At 37.2% G+C, this 20,566-nt stretch overlaps 1 protein-coding gene across 1 annotated transcript in view; it reads left to right on the forward strand.

Moving 5' to 3' along the window:
- The window catches only part of WDR72 (WD repeat domain 72), a 212,871-nt gene that overhangs the window by 44,531 nt on the left and 147,774 nt on the right, over positions 1 to 20,566 (forward strand). The window contains exons 10-13 of the mRNA XM_065941562.1: positions 70 to 220; positions 884 to 1,129; positions 3,749 to 3,969; positions 7,575 to 7,770. Coding sequence (XP_065797634.1) covers positions 70 to 220; positions 884 to 1,129; positions 3,749 to 3,969; positions 7,575 to 7,770 — 814 coding nt within the window. The remainder of the gene's footprint in view (positions 1 to 69; positions 221 to 883; positions 1,130 to 3,748; positions 3,970 to 7,574; positions 7,771 to 20,566) is intronic.

Raw genomic sequence — 20,566 nt, forward strand, 5'->3', positions numbered from 1 at the left:
GGCTGCCATTATATAGACTTTTCTTTGAAAGATTTTTTTTTTTTTTACATAAATGTTAACTTTTTTTAGTTGGACCAGAGCCTTCCTTTTGTTATGGGCTACATGAATGAAAGGAAAGAGCCTTTTTATAAGATACTTTTCTCTGGAGAAGTCTCTGGAAGAATTACTTTGTGGCACATCCCTGATGTTCCTGTGTCCAAGTTTGATGGTTCTCCCAGAGGTAAGACAAATTCTATTTTTAATCACCTGTCTTCTAAGAAATACTTTATAATTAATCTGGTTTTTTTTTTTAAGTTAAGTGATAGGAGGCTACAAACAAGAGAAAGTTCTCATGTACCACTATGCGTTAGATGCTAACATAAATATAGGTATAAACATGATGCTTATAGATCTTATATAGTAGTGTGGCCACTGATGCTTATAGACCTTATACAGTAGTGTGGCCACTGTAATTCAAATTAACATCAGCTTATTGTGAGTGATATTTTATTGAATTGAAATGAATGTTGACAATAATGAATACAGGGTAGACTGATAAATCACATTCATATTTTTGAATTTGTTATTTCCATATCCTGTACTCCTTTTCAACTAATTTCTCTATTTGAAAGAGTTTCTCAGTTCTTTTTCAGTTGACTTAAGTCTAAAACTGAATCCACTATTACACATCTATTCTTCTGAGGCTCCTTAAGGGAGAGGGAACCAATAAAAAAGCATTTGGAGTGAAAACGATGCATAGCAGGAGAACTTTCTGCCTATAGCACACTATTAGGATGGCAAAAGAGCCTCTATGTGCCCCCAGGTATGGTGCCTTGATGCTATTTTCTATATCTGTGATGAATTTATAAACCAAATTTTTCCCTTTTGTGTGTTTTCTTCTTAGAGATACCAATAACTACCACTTGGACCCTTCAAGATAATTTCGATAAGCATTGTACCACATCACAAAGTATTAGTGACTACTTCTCTGGGCTTAAAGATGAGAATGACACTGCGGTTGTCACTTCATCAGAGTATGTTCCAAGTCTTGATAAACTAATATGTGGCTGTGAAGATGGGACAATATTCATTACACAGGCTTTGAATGCCTGCAAAGCAGGACTTCTTGAAGGCGGCTCTTTACTAAAAGGTCTTGAATTTAATTTGACCCTATTTACTCAATTTACCTAAGTTTCAACTAATAAGTTATACTGAGAAGACTGCTGAAGCTTAAAAAATTGTAGGCATTTGCTAGTAAATTTGTGCATGTTTTAATGCTAAAGTAAAACACATATAGGTTTTTTAAAAAGTCAAATAGAAGACTATATGATGACAAATAAATTTCTCTCCTTATTTGATCTTCCAGGAAGATCACCAAAGGCAAGTGCTAATAAGTTTCTTTATACCCTTTCTGAAATCTCCTATGCACATATAGGCATATAATAAGATAGCAGTATACATTCTTTTAGTTGTATTATAAAAATAAAACCACAGCCTACATATTTTACTAAAATATTCTTAAATCTTAAATATTTTGGAGCACATTCTTTATGACTTCATTTTAAATGATTAATAATAATTGAATTTTAATTTAAAAAGTCTCCTATGATGTGTGTTTAAGATTTTTCTAGCCTTTGGCTAGACTATAGACAATGCAGAATTAACTCTCTTTGCACATATATGTGGGTACATGTATAGAATTTTTTTCCAGTAGAATTACTAGATCAACCTCTATGTATATTTTTAATTTTGAAAATATATCTTAAAGTGTTTTCCAAAGTACATCAATGTACATGTGTATCCACTAACACACATGTATAAAAATGCCTTTTTCCTCAAACCTTAGCCAAACTTCTATTCTATTCAACTTTTTAATATTTGACAATCAGGAAAAAGTGGTATCTTCCTATTTTAGTTTTTCATTTTTGTGTCAATGAAATATAAATATGTTTTTATATATCTTTGTGCATTACAACAGCAAAAATATATTAAGTAAAGACCATTATGCAGAAAGTTGTCTTATGTAAAAGAAGCAAATATAGAAGTGACTGAGATTTGGAGTTGTGTAGGTAAGTTTGTTTGAGGAGGGCATGGCAACCCACTCCAGTATTCTTGCCTGGAGTATCCCCAAGGACAGAGAAGCCTGGCAGGCTACTGTCCATGGAGTCACAAAAGAGTCAGACAGAACTTAGTAACTAAACAACGAAGACAACAACAGTGTACTGCTATATGTCTCAATGGCTGATGCTGAAAGTTAGTAAAAAAAAAAAAAGCTTAAGACCTTAGCATATTTTATCTTGGCTGATTTATCTTATCCATAAAAAAAAAGCAGATACCTACATTTGACTGGTAGCATCTGAATTAATATTCATCTTGGTTTGTTAGTGGATATAAAATGAAGAGGTGTCTGATGGAATAGAAGTAATAATGATTCTTTGGGACCCAGTGTAAATAAAAAGAGATTGTGGTCTGTGGTCCTCTCTCATTTTTTTGAGTTTAGCCAATAATGAAGGAAGAAGAAGTGTGGAAACTGGGTATCAGTAAGTTTGTGTTCTACTACAGCTATGGTATGAAATACCCAGGTTTCATATAGTATAAAACCCAGGTTTTCATACCCAGGTTCTCCTACCAAGTGCCAATGCTAAGAAATTATGTACATTATCTTATTTCACATAGTTGTCTTGTGTGAAGTAAGGGCTATTTTATCACACTGTTTCAGATGCAGTACCTGTGGTTTGAGGGAAAAAGCAAGTTGTCCATGGTGACCCATCTAGTAACCAACAGGCCCAGAAAAACAAAACCAGATTTGTTCAACAGCAAAGCTATGCTCTTAAACATTATGCTGTGTTTCTTCACACTTGAATTTCAGTCACTTAACCCTTCTGAGCCTCAGATGCTTTATCAGTAAAACGAAGAGGTGAAACTAGGTAACCTGTAGTATCTTCTGAAGCAAAAATATTCTGTGAAACTTTGGTTTTCTTTTGTACTAGATGTGATCGTGTTGTTTTAAAGGACAGCAGAAATGTTCTGAGACTATTTTTGTAGACACAGAATATATGAACTGTCACTCTTTTATGACAGAGTTTGCTATTTCTTGGCACTGGAACTGGTAACTTGCTAACATCCTTAAAGAATTAGTCAACTTTGAACAACCGGCTTCAGTGCTCTATTAAAAGCATGACCTAGCTTGTAGTGAGGCACTTGCCTTTTGAAATAATCCAAGGGTTGTTCTCATCAGGTGGCCAAAGTATTGGAGCTTGAGCTTCAGCATCAGTTCTTCCAATGAATATTCAGGGTTGATTTCCTTTAGGATTAACTGGTTGATCTAGCTATCCAAGGGACTCTCAAAAGTCTTCTCCAGGATCACAGTTCAAAAGCATCAATTCTTCGGTGTTCAGCCTTCTTTATGGTCCAATGCAAAAGACCCTGATGCTGGGAAAGATTGAGGTCAGGCGGAGAAGGAAGCAACAAAGGATGAGATGGTTAGATAGCATCATGACTCAATGGATGTGAGTTTCAGCATACTCTGGGAGATGGTGAAGAACAGGGAAGCCTGGTGTGCTGCAGTCCATGGGGTTGCAAAGAGTCAGACATAACTTAGCAATTGCACAACAACAACAAAGGGTTGTTTATTAATTTTCTTAGTCAACTGCCTACTTTTAATTATATGCAGTTTTCTTACACTAAAAATTTATAAAAGAAAATTTCAGAACTATTTCTTGAACAAAAGTAACTTTCTTTTATTATTTGGTGTTTGGTTGTTTTCCAGGTTCCCTTCCTCAGAAAGTTCTCAAAGGTCATCATCACAGTGTTACTTCCTTGCTTTACCCACATGGTCTCTCTTCAAAATTAGACCAAAGTTGGCTGGTATCTGGGGACCAGGACTCATGGGTCATCTTGTGGAATATCTTTACTGAAGAAATTTTGCATAAATTCTTTTTGCAAGCTGGCCTGGTAACAAGTCTTCTGATGTCTCCAGAGAATTTCAAAGTAAGTTAAGATGATGGGTGAAACGTAACACATAAATTTAAGTTATATAACATTTCAGAAAATTTAAAAACTCTAAGAAAAAATATCTTGTAGTTCCACGGAAAAGAAAAAATACCCATAATATAACTAGGTGATTTTTATGAATTCATTTTCTTATTTGTTATGAATTCTATTATTTTTACAGCTTATACAGATAAAGCAGTTCTAAAGCAAAAGTCTCATCAATTCTTGCCTTTATAAAAGTCAGTTAATTCTCTTTAACTTACACTTACTTACACTTTTTCCCCTAGTTCTACATCTTACTTTTTAATGAAATTATCTTTTCTTTTTAAATAAAAAGTAATGGACACTGAGGGTTTCCCAGGTGGTGCTAATGGTAAAGAACCTACCACCCAGTGCAGGAGATATAAGAGACTCAGGTTCGATCTATGAGTCGGGAACATTCCCTGAAGTAGGGCATGGCAACCCACTCCAGTATTTTTGCCTGGAGGATCCCATGGACAGAGGAACCTGGTGTGTTACAGTCTATAGGGTCACAAAGAGTCAGACACAACTGAAGCGTCTTAGCACGCATGCACTCAATGGTAAAATAAATATATAGGAATTGTAAATTAAAATTAACTTTTGCCTTTAACAATTTAATAATAATAATGATCATTACATTTTCTTTTTCTTAAATAAATTTTTATTTGCTCTTTTATTTATTTAACAAATATTTTCAACATCGAACTTTCTCAAATTTATGAGCATCTACCTTATGCTAAGGAAAGGAAATATTTTCAGATATAATTTTCTCATGCAATGTCAGCTTAAATTCAGCCTTCATAAAGCTGATATCTTTGATAAAATATGAACAAACAAGTTTTGAGTTCTCTGAGTTTATGTTAGTTGACTGACTTGCAAAAATTATTTCTCTATAGTAATAGTATGAAAAATCAGCTCCAAAGTAAAACCAGAGAAAACTTTCACTGTATTTTTGTAGTAAGAAAAAATTTAAGCAGTATTTCAGGAACAGAAATGATTAAACAAAATAGTATAATAAAGTTAAGTGAGCCCTACAACCCCCTCCCCCCTTAAAAAAAAAAAAAAACAACTATCTGGTGGTTTGAGATACCTTGATATATCTTTTATTCCTGAAGTTCTTCCTTTTTAAAAAAATATATATATTTTCCTTTAGACTCCAGGATAGTAGTCCAAATCAGTTCCACTAACCCTTTTACTTCTGCCTCAGTCATTGCTGATTTGGAGTCAGAGCTCCAAAGACCAGGACACATTCAAAGTCAAATACTAGGGGAGTTTATTGAAAGGACTTAAGAGGCAATCCTTAGGCATCCAAGACAAAATACTACAGCAACCAACAAGGACCTCCTGGATAGCATATGGAACTCTGCTCAATGTTATGTGGCAGTCTGGATGGGAGGGGAGTTTGGGGGAGAAACCTCTCCTCCTCCTGGGTGCATGCTCAGTCGTGTCCGACTCTTTATGACCCCATGGACTGTAGCTCGCTAGGTTTCTCTGTCCATGGGGATTCTCCAGGCAAGAATACTGGAGTGGATTGCCATGCCCTCCTCCATAATCGGCTATACTCTAATACAGAATAAAAAGTTTAAAAACAAAAACACTACAGCAGAATCTGCAGTGGAACTTTAACTCAAATTCAGAAACTAAGGTTACTCTTAGAATCCACTGCCCCAATATGGTCTGCTTTTCTGTGATTACTCCTTTATCTTGTCACTTCCTATGATTTCTTTTAGCTTTGCAACTTCAAATGACTAGAAAAGACAATCCACTTGGCCTAGTAGGGGTCTACTGTCTAGCCATAGAATCTGTGTTCACATGTTATTTTCTTGTATTATATGTGTGTGTGAATTTCCTGAAGTACATTGGGCTGTCTATTCTAGAAGCTGTGGGTTGGGCAGGTTCTCCACGAAGTAATAGTTGGGCGACAGTGCCATCTGCCCCATTCGACAAGTCCAGCCTCCCCATATATCACCTGTCATTTTTGATTCCCGCCCCCCTCAGAATTTCTGCAGGCTCCTTTAAAAAGGAGAGGAGAAATTTATTATTAGGAAAAATAACACATCCCCCAGGGCCCCACTGAGAGAGATCTGTGATTGGCACTTGGAGATTCTCAAAGGGATGTCAACTGATGCTTTTAACATAGCAGCTAGAAGTCTGGCCAGGTGCCTTAGGGAAAGTAGGAGCATCCGTATCGCAAAATGGTTAGAAAAGATAAAAGAGAGCGCAGACAAAATGCCCACTCATCCTCCTTCCCCCACTCCAGCCATCCCCACTGTTGGCTGATCAGTGCATGGCCCTCATGGTGAGGCACAGAGCTGCCCTGTAAACTTCTGGGTGAGCCTTGGCAGCACCCAGCAAGAATGGTGTTTGTCCTAAACTATGCTCAAGGTAACCACATGCTGATGTCTTAAAAGTAGCTTAAGAATTTTTGTCCTGTGAGACTATTTTTGGTCCTCGTGTCTTTGAAGCTGTACATTCAGCTGGAACTATCTAATGCTTACCTCTTTTAGATTGTGTCTACACTGAGTTTCCTGTTTGGATTAGAATTTGTATAGTTCTGGGAACAGCACCAAATCACATTTTGAGACTGTAAGTGGAAAATACCAGCTCATGATACCCTTGGGCCTAAGCTTGTGTCTACAAATAGCTTCTTTTTGTGGCAACAAATTAGTTCTGGGGTTTATTTTATTCTGCATTATTTCCGATGTCTGCCTCACTGCCTGAATCTGCTGAGTGATGGTCAAGTCCTTCATTTATCTTATGAGTAGATCTGGCCTGGAATTCTCCTCTTGCCATGCGTCTTTTGACCTTCCTGATATGTCTTTTTTTTTTTTTTTTCTCATCTTTATTTATTTTTTTATTTTATTTTGTTTTATTTTTCAGTGGGTTTTGTCATACATTGACATGAATCAGCCATAGAGTTACACGTATTCCCCATCCCGATCCCCCCTCCCACCTCCCTCTCCACCCGACTCCTCTGGGTCCTCCCAGTGCACCAGGCCTGAGCACTTGTCTCATGCATCCCACCTGGGCTGGCGGTCTGTTTCACCACAGATAATATACATGCTGTTCTTTCGAAACATCCCACCCTCACCTTCTCCCACAGAGTTCAAAAGTCTATTCTGTACTTCTGTGTCTCTTTTTCTGTTTTGCATATAGGGTTATCATTACCATCTTTCTAAATTCCATATATATGTGTTAGTATACTGTAATGATCTTTATCTTTCTGGCTTACTTCACTCTGTATAATGGGCTCCAGTTTCATCCATCTCATTAGAACTGATTCAAATGAATTCTTTTTAACGGCTGAGTAATATTCCATGGTGTATATGTACCACAGCTTCCTTATCCATTCATCTGCTGATGGGCTGATATGTCTTTGAATCTAAAATCTACTTGGTGTGCAAAGCTCCCCTGTGCAGTGTTATATGGATACGGAGAGGTGCTATAGAAAGCAGATCCATCCTTTGGTAAATGGGGTTTTAACAAAAACTCATGTTACTAAGGGGGAAATCAGGTTTAATTTTAAAGAAAGCATTTGACTATTTACTTACAAAGAATGCTGGATTTTCTTTTTTCCACAGCTGCGAAGTTATCAGGCAATCTGCTGTGTGTGCAGTGACCACTCTGTGGCTCTTCTTCACCTGGAGGGGCGGAGGTGCCTCCTGAGTGCCCGGAAGCACCTTTTCCCTGTGAGGATGATTAAGTGGCATCCCGTTGAGAACTTTCTGATTGTTGGATGTGCAGATGACTCTGTTTACATCTGGGAAATTGAAACAGGTATATTGAAATTACACCCCTTTTTATCCTTCATATATGTATGCATCAAAGCATTTGGCTGGGTGGAAAGTTCCAGAAAATATATGCGAATCCCTCACTTCCTTTTCCCTTTGGTTGAGCTACACTTAAAGGCTTTGTTTGCAGGCATGTATGGAAAATAAACACCATGGCCCAAGTCAGATCCTGACCCACTGGTGATTAGCTGACACAGCAGTGCACAGGACTGAGTCGGATATTTCTGGAAGCTATAAATAAAAACATAAGTTATCTACTTTAATTATTAACAAGAGAGAAATTTAGTGTCCTACTAGTAGTCTCAAATTATCATTGAATTCTGCCTTCTTCAGCATACTCACCATCTCAGCAACATTTTGAGCTAATTGATGATCAGTAATAATGGAATATAATTAATTACAAAACTCCAAAAAGTTGAGTCAGGGAAACTGAAAACTGAGTGGTTCAATTGAACTTTTGATGTCATAGCATAGAGAATATATAGTTTTAAGTTTTAAGTTTTTTTAAAAAAGTTTTACTCTATAACTCTTAAGTTGAGAGCAACACATTTCAGGCAAATGCTGGGAACAAATCAAATACGGTGAAGTAATTAATGAATGTGAGTCAAGGAGTGCACTGGAGAGTACATTTCACTGAAACCATTGCATGATTCGTATTGATTAATCCGTGGTGGTTTTATGTTGGGTGTTATTAACAGACTGGATAGTTTATAATGTTATGGTTTAGAGCAATACTTCACCAAAATAATTGCTATTTTCTTTATATTTGATGTTCATGTGTTAATGATGATGACACACAGAGGATGCAACATAGTATCACCTTACATTTGTGCCTGCTTTAAGCTTTGATGGGCTTTCATGCCCATTTCCCATTAGATTATCACAATTTCTAGGGTAGATAGAAGAGGTATTTTTCCTCATTGTATCCACGAGGAATCTGTAGGTCTGATTTGTAAATGTGCGAGATTACACACTAGTAAGTGGTGAACCAACATGAGGCTCCCCATTGTTCTTTGCACATATTCACAGAACTAGAAGAGCTTTAGAATTCTTAGGTAATCTATCAACTAAGTGATGTTTGAGTATAATGGATAAAATAGGTTCTAATGCCTGGGCTTGCCTCCAGGACCTATTAATGAAGAACTACATGACCTTGGACAAACAACGTGGCTTCACTGCATGTCAATTTCCTCATCTATGAAATGGGAGTAATAGTACTTGTCTTCCCTTAAATTAACAAAAACCTAAAGTGCTTGTAAACAGTGCCTGTAGGTGCCAAGTCTTAAGTAAGAGTTAACTATTTTAAATATTATCAAAAAATGTGGCAAAATCTTGATTTTTGCTTGTGAAATCTGAATCTGTAAAACATATACACTGACAAATGTGTGCAACTACATTATTTTTTAATGGTTATGATAGTATTTATTTAATTTTTTTATATTGGAGTATAGTTGATATAATAATGTGTTAGTTTCAGGTGTCAACAAAGTGGTTAAGTTATATATATATATATATATATATATATATATATATATATATCCATTCTTTTACAAATTCTTTTCCCAATTAGGTTGTTACAGAATATTGAGCAGAATTTCCTGTCCCATACAGTAGGTCCCTGTTGGTTATCCATTTTTTAAAAAGCACAACTGCATTGTTTTTAATTTTGAAATTTTAAATACTTGCTAATCAAACATATTTTCTTTTAGAAAACAGAATCTAGGAAGAATAAAAAAAATCTGGGTACTCATAAGTCTTTATGGTTCCATTGCCCCACCAGGATACCTTTCAAGCTATGCAACTTTTTATTTATTTCTTTTTGATGGGACAGGCAGTGATGGAGGGAAGAAAAACCACTAGTAGTTCTTGAAACCATATTTATTCCAACATTGTATTTTAATGTTTATTTTTATGCTCTCCAAATATATAATCAAATGTAGAACAGTTGAAGAATAGAGAGAAACATAAAAATGGAATCCTATCCCACTCCCTAAAGATAGCTGCTCTTAATATTTTGATCTACTTTCTGTCAGACATCTTTCTATGTCAATAAACAGATGTCTGTATTGTATTTCAGTCATGGTCCTGGCCAGAAACTGAATTCAACCCAGGTGGGTAAAATGAAGAGACTGTAATGAAAGGATTCTTTAGAGGGATGTGGATAGGGACTAGGGAACAGACAAAGAATGGACAGTGAGGCCATTACCTGGACACTAGCAGTATCAGGAAGCTCTTACCATCTCTAGGGCTGAAGTGAACAATGAGAAAATAGTAGTACTGGAACCCAATTCAAGCTGAAGCCAAAGAGGCGTGATTACTCTCTGGGGTCATAGAGTTCCCTGGGTTTTCCTGGTGTCACTGGTGGTAAAGAACTGCCTGCCAATACAGGAGATGTAAGAGACGCAGATTCAATCTTTGGATTGGGAAGATTCCCTGGAGAAGGGAATGCCAGCCCCCTCCAGTGTTCTTGCCTGGAGAATCCCATGGACAGAGGAGCCTGGCAGGCTACAGTCCATGGGGTTGCAGAGTCAGACATGACTGACGCGACTTAGCTCACATGCATAGAGCTCCCACCAGAAATGCAGTACAAAGAGAGCTGGAGGAAATTCTCTTCTCTTTCCTTTTGCAGTCACCTTCATTAGTTTAATCCAACTGAAAGTCAGACAGGAAGGGCAGTTTTAGAAACTGGCCAAGGGCACAGAGCAAGACACAGAAGGGTATCGGAAGGATGGAGTGGGTTGACAAGTGAACAATAATTGACATAGTGGCCGTTATGGATACGCCATACTTTAACTCAGGAATCTCCTACAATCAGTTATTTATATTTTTTTCCTATAAAAAATGTGTTTTAAAATGGCCATATAAACTGATATGTGCATGTTTAGTGCTTGATTAACTTACAGGATATTTGTTCCAAATGAAATTATGAGGCTACTTATCTCTTGCTAATCTACAGTAATAGTTTATGAACTACCATAACTCATCTTAAGCTTATAACTGGTGAAAAATTGTCACCAATAATTATATCATTGCCTTTATATTTGTGATGTGACTTTTTACTTTTTCAAAGCCTCCTCGGGTTGATAATCTTATTTGAGCCCCGCAACACTCTGGAGACAGCTGACAGCTGAACTCCTTACCACACTCATTCCTTATGAATAAGTCTATGCTGTTCCTTTTAGTCTGTGTCTTGTATTGGCTTTGTTTTGAGCTGCCTTTAACCTCAGCAATTCCAATTTTGTTGAAAATTTAATGAACTACTTTTTCTTTCTCACGCTGCATTTCATCTAGCTAATATACTTCCAATATGTTTATTCTACTTGATACTTATTTTATCCTTTTCTGGTAAAGGTGGGAAAATCCAGGATCAGGAAAACTTTCCATTTACAGTTTCATAAAGTTAGGGGAGAAAAGTACCAGCTAGGACCAAAACAGTTAGGCTGAAAAATGGTCTATGAGGGTCTAGAATATGCTTGTTCACTGACATGACTAGCACTTGAATGAATGAATGAACCAACCAGTTTTCTTAGACTTCAATAGATTGAGTACAAATGAGTTCATCTTACCATTGGCCAGTTGTGGTGGCTGTTAGATCCTGGCTGCCCAATTGTAGATAGATCCTTGGCTTTCTCCTCCAAGTCTTCCCTAGGGTTTTTGGAATTCACAGGCACATGCCTCACTTCCTTGTGTAGAAGTCTGTATATTTTCTACACCAACCAACTTTTCCTATTTTTATCCTTTCAGTTTTGCCAAAAAGTTCAAACTTCGTTCTATGTGTGAACAGACCTATTCTCTGCTCCATTTCTCCAGCACTCTGCCTCCTCTGAATACATGGAGAAGGAATAAATGGACACTCAGGCATTTATCAGATCTTTCAGCACTACAGCAACTCAAGAGCTCCCTAGAAAGAAAAACAGGAGGTGTCAATGGGATACGGATTTGGGGGAAAGAGACCTAGAAATAAAAGGCAAGGGAAAGGGAGTAAAGCCAAAAGTAATTAAAATTCTCAACTGCACCACAAGCCCACCTTGGTGCAAGGTTAGGGGGTGGGATTTAGATTAGGTCCTGTGTCACCTACTCTATTTGTGGAGGACAGGGTATGAGACGAGCTCTTCACAGACACTTTATAACAACCTATTCTCACTTTATTCATGAGATGTATTTATTCACTTATTTATTCTCTCTGGTAGAATGCACAGGCATATTCTAGAGCCATGTACCACCCATGCCTATCTTATCTTGAAATCGTCAGAGGTGTATCTTTTCAGTGACAGGTGGCATAGTCAGATATGTAACAGGGTAAAGCATGGGATCATAGGTGGGCATGCTTGTCTCGTGGGAGAAGCAAACAATCAGAGCAGAGTATTTATGCAGCAGTGGGGGCCCTTGTCTTCTGGATAAAAGTGCAGTGCTGCCACGTTGGGAGTGACGAGGGCATCCAGTTTTGCTTATTGATTTGCCGGATGTCCCATGATGTTTAGGCCTGATTAGGAAGGGAAAAAATTGGAGATGTCATTTTGATTAATATTTGAGCTCTCACATTGTATTTGGCACTGACAACTCTGGGCAGTTTTGTCACTCTCATTGCTGAGACACAACAGGGATAATGTAATACTGATTTTTTCCCCCTAAAATACACACCAGAAATAAATCTCAGCTCCAAGTTCATTTTTCTTTTAAGAATTGAATTTAAATTAATTCTGAGGACTTTTCTTTTTACAGCAAAGAATTTACATAATAGAAAACTTGTGTAATGAATTTGTCTTATTAAATGTAAATATTATTATGATTATTATCAAAGGGCTTCTGTTAAGCTTATGGCCTGTGTTATGAGATATGCCCTATTAAACAACTGAATGTTTTTGTGTGGGGGAAAGATAAAGTCACATTTGCTTGAAAGTAAAACATTTATTGATAAGATAGGTCAAGAAAACTTTATATGTAAAGGGTTGGGCAGTTAACATTCTAAGCTTTGTGATTCATATGATCTCTGTTGCAGCTACTGAATTCTGCCCTCATATGTAGCACAGAGACCATTGATAATACATAAAGGAGTGGGTGCGGCTGTGTTTCAATAATCCTTTATTTACAAAAGCAGATGACAGGCTGAATTTGTGTCTTGCAGTGGCAGTTTATAGAAACTCCTCCCCCAAGAATGATGGTAGTTCTTTTAAAGATCATTATTTTCACAACTCATTCTGAGGCAGTTTATAGTTTTAATTCGTCATAGTTCACCAACTCTGTATGGTTATACCCATTTTGCTGAGGAGGAAATGGAACACAGAGAACGTTTGAGTGAAGATCCCCAGGCTGAGTGTTGGGCACTTGCTCTGTGCTGAGTTTGTCTTCTGTTCTCGTGTGTTCCTTCTGCAGATGGAGGTCAGCTTTCTGAGACTGTCAAGCAGGGAATTAGATTTAAAAAAAAACTCAGAAGAAAAGAAATGGCTACCAGGAAACCCACCAACGCTCTCCTGAAGGAGAGGAACTCTGGCTATCTCTCAGCGCCTGGCTCTCAATTTACACATGGTTCTAACAGCCCTGGTCATCTGATTTCTCAGATGGCAGATTAGAAACAGCAAATTGCAAGTGGGGAGACTGTTAGTGGCAGAAACTCTGATAGCAGAAGTGACAGCTGACAGGAAGGCAGGCGAAGCACACGGACGAGTCACTGCTCAGAACAGTCCTTCTTGTGCTCCTGGGAAGATGGTCATCCAAAAAAAAAAAAAAAAAATGCTGAAATCATTTCCCTTGTTCAGGAAGCTCTTAGACATGCTTACACAGTTTATGTGCAACTGCCAGTCCCCTCCTGTGACTCCTGCTGGGAGCTAGGCTTTCTCTTTCCCAGGCACTGGGTTCAGGAAGAATATCTAAAGGTATTATATCCAAGGTGGATTCCAAACCTAAGGAAATCTCAAGAAGGGTTTGGGGCCTGGGGTTCAAGGCCAGTGAGTGGGTAGAGCTGAGAGTCCCTGTGAATCTGTTTTTGCTAATTTCTTCTTTTGTCTGCTCAGTAACGTGAGCTGAGTGACCTTGAGCAGGAAGCTTGAGTCTTGCAGCGAGGCCTGAGGCTCCAGCCTCTAGTTATGACATGGTTTTTGTGGGAAAACACACTCTGAGTTTTAAAACCGTCTTATAAACAGACAATGGGAACAAAGCCTATGAATATGAAATTAAGGAAGTAAGGAAGAAGACAATGCATTTCAGAGTTATTTTCACCACAGGTGTTAAATTTCCTCTCTTAATTTCTTAGTGAAATTAGTAGCAGTTAGCTATAAAAGTATCCATCTACCATGATGCCATATAAATGATACATTTGTTCTTCTGTGGTTTCAAAGTACAAGAAGAAAAGAAAATTTAAAAACTAAAACTCTTAAGAAAGATAAGATGAGGCTTGTCAAATAATAGTTAATAGGACATATTTTTAGAAAACATCCAATGTTTAATCTACTGTAGATCTGAGTTTGCTTTAATTGTTTAGGATGAGGCTATATAGATATATGCAAGACACAGTTTCCCAGATATATATATAGTTATATTTTCCCTAACACAATAGAATCATGCATCTAAATTCCTACTTTGCCACTCCAGAATATCACACAAGGTCACTACCTGGAGAAGTAATTTTCCAGTCCACAAGTTTTGGTTGGTTTTCTTCTTTTGTAGTATATAGTATATTTAGTTGTTGTTTAGCTGCTAAGTCGTGTTCAAATCTTTTTCTACCCCATGGACTATAGCCCAGCAGCCTCTTCTGTCCATGGGGTTTCCCAGGCAAGAAATACTGGAGTGGGTTGCTATTTCTGTCTCTAGGGGATCTTCCCAACCCAAGGATCAAACCTGCATCTCCAGTATTGGCAGGTGGATTCTTTACCACTGAGCTACCAGGGAAACCCTACTATATTTAGTATATAGAATATAAAATAAAGCTTTCCCTGGTGGCTCAGCTGGTAAAGAATCTGCCTGCAATGTGGCAGACCTGGGTTTGATCCTAAAAATTTATAATTCCACTAGTTACCAGCTATAGCATTCTGAGGACAGTTCTGCTTAGTTTTCTCATCAAGGTCACCCCTTTGTAGATATGAGGTAGTCATGTTGTGCCAACTGCCTTGTTAGCACAACCGCAGTATGACCTTCATTATGTGCATTTTCAGGGTAGGTTTTGGGTATGCAGCATCCGGCAGGCAGTAGTCTCTCCAGTATGTCATTTTCTCAGAGCCACGTTATTTTGTCGTGCTATATTACAGATGGAACCCTCTTGGGATGATTGTTTTTGGAAAAGAAAAATAGGATACATTAAAGCACAGGGTGGGCTTTTTTCCTATATCACCTTTTCCAAGCCCTTTTCTTCTTTATTACAATAATTACTGATGTTATTACTCAACATGTATTTTTAGTTTACTGCCTGTTTTGGGGGGAATCTTTATTTCTTCCTTCTTGGTCCTATTTATCACAGCTACACTATAATTTGAGATTTTTTATTCAGGTATTGTGTGCAAGTGCATGCAATTTCTTATGTACACACTTGTACATATGGACTTTTCAGGACTTTAGCTACTAAATGGTTGAACATTTGTTGAAATTCAACGTCTTGAGTAGAAATTAGTGTCTATGAGCTCTGAGATTCGTACTGCTTAGTTTGAATCTTGTTCTACTCTTTCCAATTTTTATTATCCCAGTCAACTTTTAACTCCTCAAAAACTTACCATATCTTAATGGCAGTTAGCACTGAAAAAACATTAACTATTACTTATGATAAATCCTTCATGTATTACTGTACTATTTTATACTGAAAGTTTCTGTTTCTCCCTCTTTATCTTCCTATCACCACTCTAGTTAAGCTCAACCATTATATCTTATTCTGATGAAGGGCATACCACTCTGAAGGATACTAGAATTTTCACATAGGGCCTTCCTATAGAATCATGAAAAGTTCAATCCTTTGAAACAATTTGAAAAAATATAGGACAACATACAAGTACATAATTTATGGATTACACTAAAGGTTTCAAAATACTAGAAGTATTCTAAGCTGTTAACTGAAGGCAGGGGTAAAGGCAAGTTAGTGTAGAGGAAAGTTTTGCTATTCGTTCTCATAGCACATATAATTTTATATTTAAAATTTAAGGGTTAATATACGCCCTCTTCAATAGCCTAAAACACCAAAAAGGGCAAGAACTGTGTCTGTCAATGTTCACTGTTCTGTTCTAGGAACAGCATAGCACTTGACACATGGGACAAAATTAACAAATACTTGTCGGGTTTTATTAACATTTAAAAAAATATTTAGCTTCTGTAAACAATATGCTGTGGGCTTCCTAAGTGGCTCAGTACTAAAGAATCTGCCTGCCCAAGAGGAGATCTGGTTTTGATCCCTGGGTCAGGAAGGTTCTCTGGAGAAAGAAATGGCAACCCACTCCAGTATTTCTTTCCTGGCAAATCCCATGGACAGAGGAGCCTGGCAGACTATAGTCCATGGGGTCGCAAAGAGTTGGACATGACTTAGAGACTAAACAACAACAGCAGCATGCTACTAAACGTCCAATGGATCACTGAATAAAAGGTGCCTGAAGGTATTATGAGCACTTTTACTTTCAGAGAGAAAATTTAAAAAATACCTAGAGACAAATGAAAATGAAAACATGATGGTCCAAAAACCTACGGGATACAACAAAAGCAGCTGTAAGAGGGAAGTATAGCCATACAGGCTTACCTCAGGAAAAAAAAATCTCAAATGAACAACCTAAACTTACACCTAGATGAGGTAGAGAAAGAAGAGAAACAGCTCAAAGTTAGTAGAAGGCAAGAAATCATAAAGATCAGAGAAAAAATAAAATAGAGACCAAAAAAATAGAAAAGATAAATGAAACTAAAAGCTGTTTTTTTGAAATGATAAACCACCGATGGTTCCATATGGTTAATTATTCACTCCTAATGTATCAAACTAATGTTACAGCCTTATATTTAGAGACAGAAAATTCTGCCACTTTTAATTTGTGCACTTTCTGGGCAAATCACAAATTGATCAAAGTCTTAGTTTCCTCATGGTAATGATGATGATGATAATACAATAGAAGAGATATATATTGTATAGATAATACAATAGAAGAGATGTGATAAATTAATGTATGTGAGAATACTGGCTTTATTTTTATTAATTACCCACATGTGTATGTGCATATTTCACATACATATATTTGTATATTACATATGTATCTATATATCTATTCCTATCACTTTATCTACACACACCGCACACACACGTATATATATACATACCACATGGTTGCATTAATGGAAAAGAAACTGGAGCAACAAAAGAAAAGTAAATGGGAACTCATAAAAATTAAAAACTTTTGTCCATCTAAGGACACTATGAAGTATGTGAAAAGACAGCCTACAGAATGGTAAAACTTATTTGCAAATTATATATCTCATATATGCTTAATATCCAAAATGTATAAAGATTTCTTAACAACACAACAAAAAGATAAAAGATCAAGTTTTAAAAGGACAAAGACTTGAATAGGTATTCCTTCAAATAAGATATGCAAATGGTGAAAAAGCACATGAAAAGATTATCAATATGTTAGCCATCAGGGAAATGGAAATCAAAGTCATAATGAAATATCACATTACATTCACATTTATAATCAAAAAATGGAAAATAACAAATCTGCCAAGGGTAGAGACATAGGAACCGTCATTGCCTTTATTGTTTCCCTTATTACTCGCTATCTTTCAAGGTTTTAAGTAAAGAAAATACTTGCAATAATCAGTTTTAGCTTATTCCTGCAGTCTGATTACATTTTGGATCAAGTGCAGGCTGAATATGTTAGTTCCAAATCTGCATTTAATGTTTTCAGGGGCTATTCTATAGCAAGAGAAAGAGGAACACATCAGGAATGTTGCTCTGTGGCTCTTCCTTAACTTGGCCCCTTTGCAAGCATTCTATATGAACGCTTGGAAAATTAGTGGGCCTCACAGCTGCCATGTTTGGTGAAATAAACCCAAAGGAGCCATCTGCCCCTCCCCACGCGGCCTTCTTTCAATTCCCTAACAACTTCTCAGTAGCCAGCTGCCACGGAAACGATTGGAAAAACAAGACTCAGTGGACTGTAATGATTGTTATTCTCTGGGAAAGTAGGTTCTCTGATTTGGCTGAGAGATAAAGGGTATTGAATGCACTTGATTCATCTGGGGCATCAATAATATCCAACTTCTACCATTAACTTACTTGTTAGGATTTGATAGGAAAGGTCTTTTGTGTTTCCAGGGTTGAATCTGGTGAAAACAAATCAAGGTCAAGTCCTTGTCTTTGGTGGTGGGCAGGAAATTTGACTATGGGAATGCTGTCAGATTTTATCTTGTATGATATAAAAAATGTTGGCTGATAATCTCAGCCTTTTCAAAAGTATTGGACTTTTGGCCTATTATTTTTCCCTTTCACATTCAACTGCAGGTGGATTCCATTCACTCTAGGCCAAAGAGTCAGAGTAATAGGAACCATCCACTGAGGAACCCAGGATGTCATCTTACAGTTTGATCTTTGTTTGAGGGGATAGCAAATAGTTTCACTAACTTCAGTTAAAGGAATTGTACTGTATGCTGATAGATCAAAATTGAGAACCAGGAAAAGAACTGGAATAAGAAGGCTTGACAAAACAACTTACTTTTCATCCCTGATTTGCACTGGATAACCTTCTTTGATTATCATACTTTCCTTACTTCCAGAAGTGTCAACTGTAAGTCTAGTTAGGATTAACACATTTTACATGTTTCTTATTTTATGTCATTTATCTTTAAAACATATTCTAGGTTTGGTCTGTTAATGAAACTATCCCTCATCAATGATTTTACAAAGCAAGTTGTGCTTTTCTTAAATACTCAGTTTAAAAGAATCTTTAATATGTCATAATCTAATAATATATAAATAAACAGCAAAACTGGGAGTTTGGAATTAGATGACTTAGTTTATCTGCACAGATATAAGGAGAGGTCAAAAGTATGATCCGATATCCAATACTATAGGAAACTGAGCACCCTACCAACTTATCTGAGAAAATATATTTTTCATTAGTTCTGGCCTCCTGTGTGTGTGTTCACTAGCTCAGTTGTGTCCAACTCTTTCCGGCCCCTTAGACTGTAGCCTGCCAGGCTCTTTTGTCCAATCGTATTTTACATTTCCAGAATACTGGAGTGGATTGCCCATTTCCTACTCGAGGGGATCTTCCTGACATAGGGATCAAGCCCTTATCACTTGTATCTCCTGCAGTACCACCTGGGAAGTCCCTCTGGCCTACTAGCTATCAATTATTTTGAATAAAGGTCTCCATTCTTCTAACCACAATGTAAAATCTAAAAGCTCTGAAAACAAAATTTTTATTTTTTTGATTAGTTTGTGGTAAGGCAACAAAATCAAACCTTAATTAACATGATGTTATTTATTTCACAAAGTGCAAGTATTCTTTTTTTTTGGTAGATATATGGCATGTTTTACTACTGCCTGCTCTTCCATACTCTGCTGTAGCTGTTATACAATATACATTTGTGCATAGCTTCTCTCTGCAAAATCTGAAAAATTCTGAATTCTAAAACACTATGGTCTAAACATTTTGAATAAGGAATTGTATTATCTCTTTCTGTCATTCTCCCCAAAGTAATTGATGGAAGCTTGCATGCAAGTCGCTTCAGTTGTGTCCAACTCTTTGCAACACTATGGACTGTAGCCTGCCAGGCTCCTCTGTCCATGTGATTCTCCAGACAAGAATACTGGAGTGGGTTGCTATGCTCTCCTCCAGGGGATCTTCCTGACCCAGGGATCGAACCCGCATTTCTTACATCTGTCAGCATAGGCAGGCAGGTTCTTTACCACTAGCGCCACAAAGTAATTGATAAGTTTCCTACAAAATGCCGTGTGTTTTGTTGCCTCCCATTTACTTAAGACATTTTAATCTGGCTCTGCCTCCATTATTTTAATGTAACTGTTCTTGAGGTTACCTGATGCCAAATCCAGGTGTCCTTCTCCAGATGGCAGGTACTTGTCTGCAGTCACTGCCATCTGTGTCCTTCTCTTCTCTCTCTCCATCCTCAGCCTCACATTAATCTGCCTTCTCTTGATGGCCAAGAGCCCCTTTTTCCCAGGTTGTCCTATTTCTGTATACTCTCTCTCTATTGTTTCCTGGACCTGTTCTCGGTGTCCTTCTCTTTTTGTATTTTCCTTGGGCAATCTCACCAACGCAGATGCTTTTTTGTGTATGGTAAGATATACATAACATAAATTTTACCATTTGAACTATTCTGAAGTACATTTACATTGTTGTGCAGCCATCATCACCATCTTGGAAACATTTTCATCTTCCCCAAATGAAATCCTTAAAAAATAAGTCCTCATTCTCCCCTCCCCTCAGCCCTTGGCAAACACCTTTATACTTTCTGTCACTATGAATTTGAATTTGATTACTTTAGCTACCTCATATAAATGGAATTGGCACAGTATTTGTCCTTTTATGACTGGCTTACTTCACTTAGCATAATGTGCCCGGGATTCATCCATGTTGTAGCATGTATCAGAATATCCCCTTTTTAAGGCTGAATAATGCTTCCTTACTGTTTTCTAATTCAGAACTGGGTAGGACAAAGGTTGGTGCTAGAAAGTTTATCTATATTCTGTAAGATTCCTTCCACTGTATAAGGTGTATCCAACTACATACAAATCACCTAGAGGAAGTGGCAGCAGATTATAAATTATAGAAACAGTGATGCTGGTGAGAAGAATAGGATAAAAT

The sequence above is a fragment of the Muntiacus reevesi genome, chromosome 7 (assembly GCF_963930625.1).
Source record: "Muntiacus reevesi chromosome 7, mMunRee1.1, whole genome shotgun sequence".
NCBI lineage: Eukaryota > Metazoa > Chordata > Mammalia > Artiodactyla > Cervidae > Muntiacus > Muntiacus reevesi.